The sequence below is a fragment of the Puma concolor genome, chromosome D2 (assembly GCF_028749965.1).
Source record: "Puma concolor isolate L17-30 chromosome D2, mPumCon1.1.hap2, whole genome shotgun sequence".
NCBI classification, from domain to species: Eukaryota; Metazoa; Chordata; class Mammalia; order Carnivora; family Felidae; genus Puma; species Puma concolor.
Window position 1 is genome coordinate 83,526,965 of NC_141677.1, and position 13,414 is coordinate 83,540,378.

The 13,414-nt window shown below is 50.1% G+C and overlaps 2 protein-coding genes across 8 annotated transcripts in view; one reads left to right on the forward strand and one right to left on the reverse strand.

The window, feature by feature from the left end:
* The window catches only part of DOCK1 (dedicator of cytokinesis 1), a 532,945-nt gene that overhangs the window by 253,716 nt on the left and 265,815 nt on the right, over nucleotides 1-13,414 (forward strand). The gene's annotated exons all lie outside the window — the stretch shown is intronic.
* INSYN2A (inhibitory synaptic factor 2A) overlaps nucleotides 1-13,414 on the reverse strand; it is a 56,722-nt gene that overhangs the window by 32,543 nt on the left and 10,765 nt on the right. For 2 of the 6 annotated variants that reach the window (XM_086681165.1, XM_086681163.1), the window contains exons 1-2: nucleotides 9,649-10,635; nucleotides 3,948-5,121 (exon numbers count right to left, since the gene is read on the reverse strand). In XM_086681165.1, the coding sequence (XP_086537291.1) occupies nucleotides 3,948-5,121; nucleotides 9,649-9,736 (1,262 nt within the window). In that variant the 5' untranslated portion in view covers nucleotides 9,737-10,635. Of the gene's footprint in view, nucleotides 1-3,947; nucleotides 5,122-8,465; nucleotides 10,636-13,414 lie in introns of those variants that run through there. The other 4 variants (XM_086681168.1, XM_086681164.1, XM_086681167.1 and 1 more) reach the window with 4 other exon arrangements.

A 13,414-nucleotide genomic window follows, 5' to 3' on the forward strand; every position in this document is an offset into this window, starting at 1 on the left:
AGCAATTTGACAGGGACTAAAAGGCGTGATTCTGAATACTTTTTTCACAGCTACCCGCTTATGGAACGCGTCCTCTGAAATGCTCATATTAGGGCGTGTCCGCTCCTCAGTGCCCGCCGTGCGTTGGTGTCTGCTCCTAGCTTTGCAGGCACCATCCTTATGCTTCTAGAAGCCTGTGGTAGAAGATGTAAATGGAAGCTGCCTGAGATTAAGTAACTTCCCTAAACTGAGAACGCTCTGCGAGACCTTTTGGAAATCTACGTAAGCAGATGAGATTAATGAGTCTCATGGAAAATAATTTGGAAGCTACTAAATGCCGTTGAGTTGGAGACACAGGCATCCCCATGCCCAGAGGAACGGCTTCAACGCGCTTGTGTGAACCGCTCACTAGTGAAAAGAAGTCCTACTAAAAGGTCACACATTCAGGGTACTTCGAGAGATGGAAGTTGGCCACTGGCCACGTTTCAAGAGTCCTGGCTCTTCCCTGGCTCTGTCCTAACATCATACCCCAGGGCAAGCCCGTGGCCTCACTGTGAGGGGCGGGCTTAGAGGCAGAACTTTCCACTGGGATTCAAAGTCGTGGGCTCTGAGGTGCACATAAGCTGCCTGTCCTCACCCAGCTTTCTCCTGATGCAGGGAAATTCTTTACAAAGCAGGCTGCCTGTGCTTCATTTGGGGGTGGAAGGTGGACAGAGAACTTGATTTTACCCAAGCTTCTGGGTCTTCTCCACTATCGATGACTTTATAAACGCTAGAATATTTCCCAAGGAAAATTCTACTAATATTTTAACTTGGCCATGGAATTCTCTGTCAGGTTATTATGCAGTGAGTATATAATAATCTACGTAAAGTAGACTGAGTTTTCATTTTTTACCATGAGGTGCAACGGTAACACCTCTTCCCTGGCTTAGGTTGAGGACATAAAGTAAGTCCTGTGAATTCCTCCTTTAAAGTGACGATCCTGGCACATGCCCTTCAGAGGACTGGTCTGGTGCTCAGAGGAGCGGAATGTGAAATTGTCAGGATTTTGTCAGCTGGTCGCAACTGGCCACAGTAGCAATATTGACGCCGTGGAAATCAACAAATGCTACTATTCCCCACCCCCACCCCCGGAACCAGCTGTTAAAGAGGTGCCAGCAGACCTGTCTCACATCCTCCCACTCTGCGCTGGACCCAGATACCCGGGAGAGGGGTGGACAAGATCCCTGCTCGGTCCACCTGTGAGGCTGCCGTCCTCTCAGATTCTGGCATACAAAAGAGTGATGGAAATTTGAGTTTGGGCCAAATTAATGACCATGGGCATGGGGAAGAGGGCCACTCTCAGGGTGGCCTTGGAGTTTGAAAGCACCTGATTCATTGTTACCTGAGTCCAAAGGACTCAGAGACACAGGTTTGGAAATGAAGGATCTGGAAGAGATGTGGGAATTCACCAGGATACAGAACTGCCTTCCTGCAGTGAGCTTGTGCTGCACAGGCAGCGGCCAGACTGGGCATTGATTCTAAAGTCAGGTCACCCTTTCCCTTGATCTGTGGGGCCCAGCGCTCACACGGTTAGGAGCCCAGCACTGTGCCTCGTGTGGGGGATACTGGGGTGACGACGGACTGACGGACTTTTGGGGACGATGGCAGTGCCCCGTGTCCTGTGCAGGAGCCAGTCCGTGCACGTGGCTCTTGAGCACCTGCCGTGTTGCCAATGCAACTGAAGAACTGAATTTACAATTGTAATTAACTTGAGTTTGAATTTCAATAGCCACATGTGGCTGCTGGGTACTGTATTGGACAGAGCAGCTCAGGGCTTGTAGGAAGAATATTGATGGCAGCCTGTGTGCTGAGAGTGTGGAGGGTACATTCATCACACTGGATTCAGATGTGGGACTGCTAAGTGTTCTCCAACACCTTTGCCCAGCAAGACCAATCAGTCCCATTCAGATGCGCCCGGCACTGGGCGAACCGCATTAGAAGGTCACCCCGTATCCTCCTGTCCCCTCCATCTGCAGGACGTGTGATGATTCCCAACTCCCAGGTGAAGAAACAAGGCACAGAGAGAAACAAGGCAGTCCATGCCCCAGGTCCTCAGAGTCCTAATTCCCACCTCGAGGTGCCTTCTTAAGTGCACGGCTCTGTAGACCGACAGCACTGACGGGAACTCAGAGGATCCCATTTACAACCAGTGTCCACACTTGTTCTGATAGTGTGTGGAGCCTACATGTATAACGTGGTTCTCCTTTCGTGGGGTGTTCGTGGGTGTTCAGCCTCGGCAGTTTTTAGTTCAGCACATACCCTCGCGAGCATACACATTAGCATATGCATATGGCTTTACACCATTTGGTGACTCTTCTCCCTGCCCCAACTAGTGATGTTGGATTCTTCCTGTTTTGCTGTCTGGTTTCAGTCACTTCAAACTGCCTCAAAGGCAGTGATCGGGGCCCGTTTGGGCTTTTAATTCTTCGGTGGGAATGTGGTCTACTGATCGACAGACCCCTTGCAGAACCACCTTAATGTGTTGCTTTTGGCTGTGCACGGAGTCAAGCCTAAATGACTGAAATGGGATGAAAATGGAGATGTAAACCCAAGACTGAAAAAAAGGCCCTTTGAAAACATTCTGCAACCTTAGGCTCCTGCTAATCTCCTGTTAGATTATTTTATGACTGCCTAGCAGCTTAATACCATCGACTGCAAACAGTACTTCGTATGAGGGGGTGGGGTTATTGAGAATCTGCTCCCTACTGGATGAGCCACCTGTGCTAAGCGGGAGAAGCCAGCCTCCGGGCCCAGGGCTTAAGCCTCACCTGCTGCCCTGGGACACACAGACTGTGTCCTCCGCGTCGTCTGTGGTACGCAAACGCTATAACTAAACCACAGCAATCCTCTTGAGGAAACTGGGCACCACGTGGTTTGTGCCCTGACGGTACATTTCTTGGCTTACCTTCACACTGGCTACTAGCTCACTCGACCCGGGGTGGGGGCCGCAGGGGTGGGGGTGGGGGTACTCCGATCCCACCTCCAGACCATTGCCCGGAGGGAATCCGGACAGTGTCAGGGGGAAACGGGAAAGAGAAAGCCCGGCAGTGAAGACAAAGGCTGGTAAGCCGTGGGCACCGTTTCGAGAAGCATGGAACTTTTGTTTTAGCACAGCCCGCTGCCAGACCCATACGAGCCTTCCTAGCTAAGGGCTCAAGACTAGCATCCTATCGTTAGGTCATTTAAGTTTGCTGCTGCACAGTTTAAAAGATGGGGAACAAAGTTCAGCAATCTGATGTCAATGCCTGACAGCTCGGGCTGCTAACTGGGTCTGGTTCCCCCTATGGTGCAACTGCACGCACAAAACCACTCGGGGAAAGGCACGTCTCCTCGTGACACACAGACAGGGCTTGCCCGAGGGTGGGCATTGCCTCTAGGAGCTCCTCACAAGGACAGAGAGACATCTCCCCTATTGTGGGAAACCCTAGCCCTAAATATCAATGTTCTTCCAATGATTTAATATAACCAAGTCAGCATTTGCTTTGCAGAACGCCACCTCAGTTCTGTTCTCTACCATAACCCGATTCCTATGAGGCGAGGAGCGTCTGATTTAGAGAATTTGGACTGGCCTACCCCGTGAGACGTCCTCAGGGTCATCAACCTTTCATCGCAGGGCACACAACAGAAAGACCCAACAATTCATTCATTCAAACTATCAGCACATGGTTTGAATTCCAGGCCAAGCACCTGAACGCCAACCATCAAATCAGTCTTCACCGCGAGTACGCAGTGATGTCTGGCATCGTACAATGACCTCGGGGCCCCTCTGAGCTCACGCCATCCTCAGACTATCGCCTTTGCGCAGAAATGCGGAAATGTCAGTCTCACTAAGGATCTGGGCCTTGGAGGCTACCGAGGGACCCTGGGTGGGCTGGGCGCGGGGGGATGAGCCCGCATGGCTTCAGGGGAAACGTGGGCATACATACCCTTCCCGGTGGGCCTCTCCTTTCTCCAGCTCCTGAATGACCCCCAAGAGCACTTTGATGGTTTCCTGGCTTGAGCTGATCAGGTCCTCCATCACCTGGAGCTGTGCTTTCAGGTCGACGACTTCCGTGTGAGGCACGATTTGTCGGGATTCTCCACCCCCAGCGGCCGCCGCGGCGCAAGGCTGGCCGTCCTCCCCCGGCGGGGCCCGGGTCTGCGTGGGCCGCCCGCTGCATTCGGGGGACAGGCACTGCATCGGGGGCGAGCGGGCTGCTGTGGGTCCCTGGAGCCCGTTGAGACGCGAGGCTCTCCCCCGCTCCTGGTCGGCCGCCGGGCACAGGGGCCACTCGCTCGCGGTGGCAGAGTTTGACAAGGCGGCCTCGAGGGCCTTCGCGCCGGGGGCAGGTGCATAAACGGCGGCCACCTCCGTTTTGAACACCGTCCCGTGGGCCGGCGGAGCGGCTTCCTCCGTGTCCGGGGTCGCCCTGCCGTGCTTCGCTCTGCCGTGCAGCTGGTGGTCGGGCTCCCGGGAGGAAGGCCGAGCGGAGTTTTGGAGAGGCTCCTCTCGGCAGCCGGGCGCATCAGGGTTTTCGCCTGGCTCTGCGCAGTTGAGCCCGGCAGGCTGGTCCAGCTCATTCACGTGTTCATCGGAATGGAAAACCGAGGCCGCCGTCTTGTGCACCCGGCCGGCACCCCAGGGCCGGGCCTCCTCCCCCGCCCCTTCCTCCTGCTTCTCCGCCACAAACCCGTTGTTTTGACTTTTAAAGGCATCCGCAGCCGGGATGCTTTTGAGATTCCCCTTTTTGCGGTCCAGAGGGAAGGTCTGGTAACACTTTTTCAGGTCCGGCGAGGTCTGCACGCCTGTGCTCTTGGTGACATTGGGGATGGCCCTCCGCGCGGGCACGGTCATGTATTTGCGGTAGGCTGCTCTGTAGGACACGGGCTTCGCCTCCCGCTTCTCGCCGGGCTGTCCCGCCGCGAGCCGTGAGTCCCTCTGCTCATTCTGTGCCTCGCAGATATCCTTAAAGCGCACCTGCAGGGCTTTATTCCGCTTTTTAATCTGCCGGTTGGGATCCAGGGCGTATCTCATCTCCAGGGCCAGGCAGGCGGCAGGTTCGACTTCGCTCTCTGACGTCGTGAGTACGCATTTGCCGGTTTCCTTACTGACCATGATTCCTGCGTTCAGAAACATCAACACAGGCGTCAGTGGGACGGAAACACACACGCGAGCACAGGCACACACAGCTCCTAGCTCACCTCGCTACCGCCTGCTTCCTAATTACTTTTAAACAGGTGAGGTTGGCCTTTCTGTTAAGGAAAATCAGACAGGCGGAGGATCGCTGACAGGCACAGCTTGAGATGCTTCTCCGCTATTAAAGCCTGCCTGCTTTTCCATGTGGGATACACTCGTTTCTTTTGATAGTAATGCATGTTTCCCCATTAGACAAACCTGTTTTACTATATTCATCAAGAAGCCCAACGATGCTGCCTCTTCTGCCTTCAAATTATCATTTTGCACACACGCCTCCACTTCATAGGCAGATGGCTTTCCAAATGCATCTTATTCGGTTTGGGCTTTTACTAGTTTTTTGAGGATGACGTGATTAATCTATTACTGGAATCCAGGAGAATTGGCGTTTTCTTATTGGGGAGTCTAGGTCCTGATCAGAGAGATCCATGTGGAGCGCCCTACGATGAAGCAGGGAAATAAACCTCTTTGTCTGTCTTTGCCAACACGGGTGCCATGGGACAATGGGCACACTGCTATGGGGACACCAGAAACGGTTAATCTTTGCGGTGTGGCTTGCTTCTAATGGGTTAACGCTAACCCTAGAAAGAACGTGGGTTCCCCTGCATCGATAAAGACCGTGTTAGCAGCTCTGTTCTTTGACTCTATGGAGAGTGGTATTTGAAAAAAACATTTAAAAAAAAAAAAAAAAGAAATAATTCATTCTAGAATCAAGTTTTGTGTTTTGATCCCAACCTCTGAAAACGAAAACAATGGTGGTTGTTTCAGTATTTGAATCCGGAAAGAAAATAAAATCACAAGGCTTTATGTTAATCGTGCAAATTCATCTTGGGCTGAATGATTAAATGCATCTAAAAAGGTGCGGGTGGCCGATGATCCCTCTGGGGAATACCAGTGGGCTAAGTGCCTTCACTGTATCAGGCAGATTCACAGCTGCGCATTAGCACGTGGAAGAATCTTCTTGAGGGCCGAACTTAAAGGAAGAAAATAGTTACGTTGTTTGTGAGTTAGCGCTCCGGAAGAAAACAGTCAGATGGGAGGGACCGGGGTGTACAGGGCCCTGGCCTTAGAGCAGCACGTCCAGAGAGGCAAGGTCACAGACGTGAGCCAGATGAACAAGAAGGGGGCCCAGGCTGCACTGCCCGGTGCACGCGCCAACAGGCCCTTCGGGCTGTCCGGGGTGGGGGAGCCCATGAACCCGATACTGAAACCTCCAGGAGCACTTTTCTGGAAATGTTACAGGAGCTGGGTGAGGGTATGGGCCGCCCGGGGCTCCGCTGATGTGTGTAGACTATACCTAACACCTTTAGTGCCGTGTGGTCCATTTCAAGGAGAAAGTGGGGTTCGGAGAGGTTATGTCACTTGTTAACGTCACACAGCAAGTAGGACGGACATACAGGCAGGAGCAGGATCCTGATCTCCCTGATGTCTGAGTTCATGATGTTTCCCATAACCTCAGGTGTCCAACAGAGAGGCACCTCCCCACATCCTTAATTCTTATTGGGGTAGGAATGCGTGACACTGGGCATGATCGTCCGGTGAAGGCAAAAAGTGGGGAGAAGCCCAGAGCCCCCATTTGAGCGTGTTCTAGAACTGCCTCTCCTTGCAGCCTGGGGACTCTGCAAACTGGCCCTGGCACTTTGCAGGTCTCTGCTAGAGTTACTGAACAGAAGGCTTAGAGAGAACTTAATTATGTCATCACTTATGCCATGAGGATGAACCGGCAGTCACGTTGGAGGGCAGCACAAGTGAGCTCTGCCGAAGTTGCTTTAGGTCGGACCAGGGTTTCTCAGCCTTGGGACGCCTGGCATTTGGGGCCGGATGACTGTTTGGTGGGGGTGCTCTTCTGCGCACGCAGAAATGTTCAGTAGCATCCCAGCTGCTGCCCATTAGACAGGAGCACCTTCCCCGTGCGCCAGTGACCTGGGGAGAGGGGGACACAGCCGCCCCCAGGTAAGAACCACCACATTAGACCGTGCCCCTTCGATGGCTGGAGTGTGTCCCCGCAAGGGAAGGGCCTTCCTTCCACCAAGGTGAATGGCCGAGAACAGATGGCAATGTCCCGGCTCCCGGGGTGGGGGATGGGTGTTCTGGAAGGTGCCTGTTTCGAAGGGCTAATCTGGAAATGACCCAGCTCTATGCCTAGTCAGGAGGGAGCCACACCCTCCTGCCACTGCCGCATCTGTGTTTCCTCTGACAACAGAATTACCCCCAAACAGTCGCTCTCCTAGGTAGTCTGGAGAAGACAGAGAATAAGCCTTCTTTGGCTGTTAGGCTTTACTGGGCGCTGAGGATCTCCGGAGGCCTTTGTAATTTGACACTTGAAACACTGGGCGGTTTTGGAGAGAGCATTACAGGAAGGGAACAGACTAGAGCCGCATCATATCCTGGCTCTGTGTTGGGAGGACGAGATTCTGGATGGCGGGTGGGATAGAGAAGGCCTGCTAAGGAGAGATAATATATATCTTTTACAGACACTTATCCCAACAGGTTAGAATGATGCACACAAAAGGACTTGGTGTGGGGAAGGTGTGGGGAACATGGGGGTCTAATGAGAAAATTAAGTCTTAACCCTCAGTCTTATCTCGTAGTCATTCTTGAGCTGCCTTTGTTGTCCAGCTGTGTCAGACTGTATTGTCCCATCATTCTGCAGAAGACCTTCCTCCCAGGGAAAATTTGAAAGGGAGAGCATTTTTACAAAAAGCAATTTACTAGTAATTTTTCAGCCTTTTCCCTGCCACTACTGAAAAATGTGTGTCTGAATAAGTTTGTCCTACCACGCCATTCATCATCACGATTCGCCAGGAACTGCACCGAAATAATTTTCTTACATCCGTCCACTGGTTTGGAAAGATATTCTGCATCTTGGACCCAACCATCAAACTAATAAAACAAATCAGAAAAATTAATTGCCAGTGGCAAAATAATAATAATAAACAACTCCAAGCTCCTCTCTGCTTTACAGGGAGTTGCTGAGTATATAAAAATCATTTTCTTATTAGTAAAAATGATGGTGATACTTCAGATTCTTTTGCTCAGCGTAGTTTGTTGATGCATTCGTTTTTAACTAGAAATGGAATTGTCTTAATCTCACCGATAAGAAAAGACATCAAGGAGTTCTTGTTGTTGACTTATTTGGACCTCAGATGGAGATCTGCACACCTTTTGATGGCTGGGGGGCATTTACTCTAAAGCTTTAGGATGGAATTTTCCTGGACACTGAGAATTACTTTCATATTAAATGGTTACACCTTTCTGGGGGTTCACTTACTGTTTATTGGTGGGGGGGGCGGTACTCAGGCTGGTAGTGATGGTTAAGGAAACGGTTTTGTCGTGAAAGGACATCAGGTGTTCCAGAGAAGACATTCCATAAATCGAGGCTTCTGGCCCATTGTATTCATTCATCATCCCTTCGTTCATTCAGCGCATGAGTGTGCACCCGTCACGGCGCGAGGTCAGCGTGCAGTCCACATGTCCTCCTGCTTCTAAACAAATGCTAACATTCTCTGCACTTCACTTGGATTTTCTCCTTGACCCTCAGGACGGCCTCCCAGGGGAGGCTCTCTTACTATCCTCAAGCTGCAGATAGAGAAATTGAGGCTTCAGATTTTTTTTTTCTTTCCTAATTCGCCGAGGGTCCCACAGCTCAAGGGCCCCACCCTGTATCCCTGTAAATCCCGGGCATTGACCTGCTGTCCTGCCCAGGGAAACCTGGAGCCTCTAAAGTGAGTGCCCTGCAATGAACTTCAGAAAGCATCCAACGGCTGGACCTCCTCTCAGCGACTTCCTTGGCCTGTTTGTCGCAAGGCATGTGGGTGCGGGTTATGCGGGTTATGCGGAGAACCTGCAGGTAGTTCCCAGGAATAAACCTGGGCCCGAGCACAGACTCAGGCCCGTGAGGGCCACCCGCAGTGTTGCGGTCCTCCTGAGGCCACAGTGGCATTTCAGCCATGGCTCGCCTTGGCTATGTCACCTCTGAGCAGCATGGGCTCTGGGTCTTGGAGTTAATCTCTTGGTCCCAAAGCAGCAGGAGTTCATAAAGTTTATTTTTCATAAGAAAATTGTGTTTGGGAAGTCATCGGACTGTGTCGTCTTGAGGTGAAGGTGGCGAGGCACGCTTGAGCCCGTCTGGCTCGGGGAGAGCTGGGGGTGTGGAGGAGTGTTTGGAATGTAAATGTCTTAATTACCCTCAAATTAAAGTGCATAATCAAATGTGAGTTGTAAATATATAAACCCTGTATTTTTAGATTAGTGATGGAGAGTCATCTCTGCGTGCTGCTTTAAATTAATAGCTTATATAAAAATGTTCCTTCCAGCCCAAGGAGTGATAAGTGGAAACAACTAAATGCCTAACAATAGGTAAACGGTTAAGTAAATTATGGTGTACGTTCACTCAGTGCGGCCATTAAAATGATAATTATAAAGATTATTTAGTATCATAGAAAAACACTTACGAAATAATGTGAAGGGAAAGAAAGCAGTCTCCCAAATTGTACTGGAAGGAAATGAACGAACATGGTCACCGTCGTGGTGTGTGAACATCGGGCATTTGGGGAGATTTATCTTCTTCCTTCTGTTTTCCCGTTTTTGTTGAGGGAGCCTTAATATTATCGTGTTGTTTGCCAATTAAAAACCGCAGGGCGAAGTCAGTCCGCACCTCAGGCAGAATGACAGGATCAGGCCGCTGGAAATTACACATACTTGCATCACAATAAGAAAAACCCAGAAATGATTAGATTTGGGTGCGTGCAGCCTCCCAAAGGTCACCTTTTATTGTTGGGAGGAAGCTTTGAATAAACGACGCAAATGAATTTCAAAGCACTGATGTAAACGTTAGCGTGTGGAGTACGTGTGCAGATGTGCACACGTGTGTGCACAGAGCTGTGTACCTAAGTGTGCGTGCACAGGTTAGGAGAAGCAGCGTTTGGTAGAAGATACGTCGGTTTCCGAGCAAACTCACTGCTGGGGTGAGACCTGCCATCTGTTTTAATTAGACGTGAAATGGATTTGACCTATAGTCTGCATTATTTTCTGAAGTAACCTGGGATCTCAGCAGCTGACAGGAGACTCTCCATTGGATTAGCTCCATTCGGAAAGTGTCTGCACTACCGGGAGGTTTCCAGTTTGGCGCTGTGTGGTGATCTATGTGGCACGATGCAGCTGACTGACCGTGGGGGCTGTTGAGCACCTTGGCCTTGCCAAGACGGCCCCTAGTGTCCCATCAGTCAGTGGAGATAGCAAAAGAGCTAGGCAAGCAATCTGAAGAGTCTGGAAGGGGACTGTATGATATTATTGGTTTTTCTAGTGGCTTTCCCGCTGTTGAGACACCTTGGAGTCACAGATGCTGGCTGGAATTCAAGATTAATTGGGTCAGCATTTTATTCCATATGCTGAGGGAAAGCCTGAACATTAGGCCAGTCAGAATGGCGGAGGCGGGGTGGGGGGGGGTGGGGGTGGAGTGGGGGAATGAACCTACCTTCTTTAACACTCCGCTTCCCGGAGGGAAGGGAAAGAGGGACAGGATCTCCCCCATTAAATGAACTCGTTTGTGTTGTGAAATGGTTAAGTTTAAGGCCTTCCTTAACAGAAGTCCTCCCTTCCTCAGGGCAAAGCTAACTGCTATAGATTTTGGACTGTGTCTTAGTTAGATTCATTATCCCATTTAATTTCTTTTAATACACTGAAATGATATTTTTCCAGACATTTGTTCACTTCTTCAAAGGTCACTGATTCAGAGGACTAAAACGGGGTAACCAATGAAAACCGACACCCCTCTGAGATTGAAAGTTTAGGGAGGAGGCCGCTCCCTTAGCGCCAAGGCATGTGGGCAGAAACACCGCCCGATCGTGGCCCGTTCCCTTGATTTGTGGAATATTGCAGTAAGGCCTCCATCATTAAGAACCGATGACCGTCCAGTCAGAAGGAGGGAAAGGGGGCACTCATGGAGCTTCCACGCAGGCTTGTGGCAGAAGGAAAGCTACCCGAGGCGGGGCCCCAGCTCACACATATCTGTGATTTCAGATAGACACATTTCAACCAACAGAAACCCTACAGTCAATTACTTCAGCCACATAATGTAAATCAGTGTTGCCACACAGACTCACACTGGCCTGTTTCTAATGAGCGGGGAACCATCTAATGAGAGGAAGTGAACCATCCGTGTTATACATGGGTGCTTGGGGTCTGATGTTGAGGCTTTAGAGAAATCAGAACGTGGCCCTCTTCAACAAATCCGACGTTTTTCTTCATTTGTTTCACTATTTACTTAGTTCTTTGATCTTCAGCTTATACTGATGTTAACCTTTGCTCATCCTCTGTCCAAATGGAATCTAAATTAGTAGAAATGAATTAGCAAAATTTTATGATGTTGGCAAAAATCAACTGGGAGAAATGCCTCCTCCAAGTGAGATGTTACATCAGTGTAGAGAACAAATTTTTTATTTGTGGCAGTTAGCTTTGCTAATTGATAATGTCCAAAGAGGGTCCAGAAACACCGATTCCCACAACCCCACCAAAATCACATGTAAGATTAGTAAAAGGAACTAATTTGCCTGCTCCTCTCTTCTCCCCAGTCGGCATGACAACTAGACTCGATGTTGAATGTAAGTGCTCTAGCTTTGAATATAGCTCATTGGTTCGTACACATCAATGTAGCTAACGTCCCACCTACTCTCCTGCCTGGATGGCTCCAGGTAATTAAGCAACAATCGTTGTTAGTTTGGAGCTCCAGAGAGGTTGGAGTTAGGTGGCCTCCCATGCTTAGACTTCATGGGAATCTCAGTGGAAAACATGTACATAGTGAATGAACTTCGGGGTAGTTTTCCTTACTCATTGTGATGAATCTGTATTTTTTTTTTTTTTTTTTTTTTTACTAAATGGCATGTCTTCACTCATGACAAATCCTTAAGCTAAAATTAGGACATTGATTTTTCCAAAAAATAAGGATGTCAGCAGAGTTTATGATTTCCCTGCTGTTTCTCAAAGTTGAATCTCAAGATACTGTTTGGGAACCCCCCAGGGCAGGGCTTCTGCCTGGAGGTAACCGGTCACTGCAATTGCAATGATTTAGAGTTGAAGATGCAATCTATCTTCCTGGCAAGACCATGTGAGTGCCCATCTATTACCCTCAAAACGGATCTCCCTTGTATTTTTCACCGTAGTGCGTCTCCTGTGTTTCCTTGGCCTAGCCAAACCATAGACTTTGCGAGGTCTTGAGTTTACTGCAGAGGTAGCTAAGAAAGAAAGGGAGAAGTGAGCCTTTCTTGTGATCGGTTTCTATTTATAAGTGGACAGCAGAACACAGAGAAATTACTGCCCCAGGAGCCCACTGTACAGAATCCTAACAAGAGGCCACAGACCATGACCTGAGATCCTGGGGTGGTCCGTACTCAACTCAGAAGCATAGCTACTATGCTCCCCTTGGCCACGCATGGAACAAAGGTACCTAGTATTACATACAGGACTGAATGCGGCTTGCAATGGCGTCTAAAGACGCGTCTCCCAACTTAGGATGGTGGCGAGTCCCTCGCTGTCCATCGTGAGCTCACCCTAGCAGGTGCTGGCAGTACTTGGCCTGATTCATTCTCTAATTTAATTCTTCGAAGCCAGTCTTCTCTAGGTCCCAGTGATTTTTGTTTTTCCTTCCTGTTCCTTTACCTGTGGGCTTCTTCCTTTCTGTTCCCACTGCTCCCACCCTGACCTTGGTGTTCTCACATCCCCTGCCCTCGGCTCTCTATCCTCCATCCTGGAGGTTCTGCTCATCCAGGCTTCGAGTTCCTGCACTGTCTCTAGGACATACCGTGGGCAGTACCTGCTTTGTGTCTCAGTTCCTGTGGCTCCTGCTCCAGGACCGTGCTTCTCACCTGCTTTCCCCAGGTGGTCTCGTTTTGACGGTCCAGTTCTACCCCTACCTTCTCTGGCTTCTCCAGTCCTCACGCTGCCTTCACTGACACGAGGGGTAGCACCTGCGTGTCTGGGGTGACCCGGCACCACACCAGGTGCTGGGCACACAGGAAAATGAGGCACAGTTCTGGGGAAAGACGTGCGTCTATCGATAGCACCAGCCCACTGTGCCTCCCCAGGAGATGTGCAAGAACCGGCCTAATGGCTGAGTCACTTCCCTTTGATGCATATCAATTCTCTCCTTACACAAATATAAGTGATTGTAGACAAGGTCCCTCTAAGCACCTCTTCTCTCCTGAACTCAGTCAGCTTTGATAC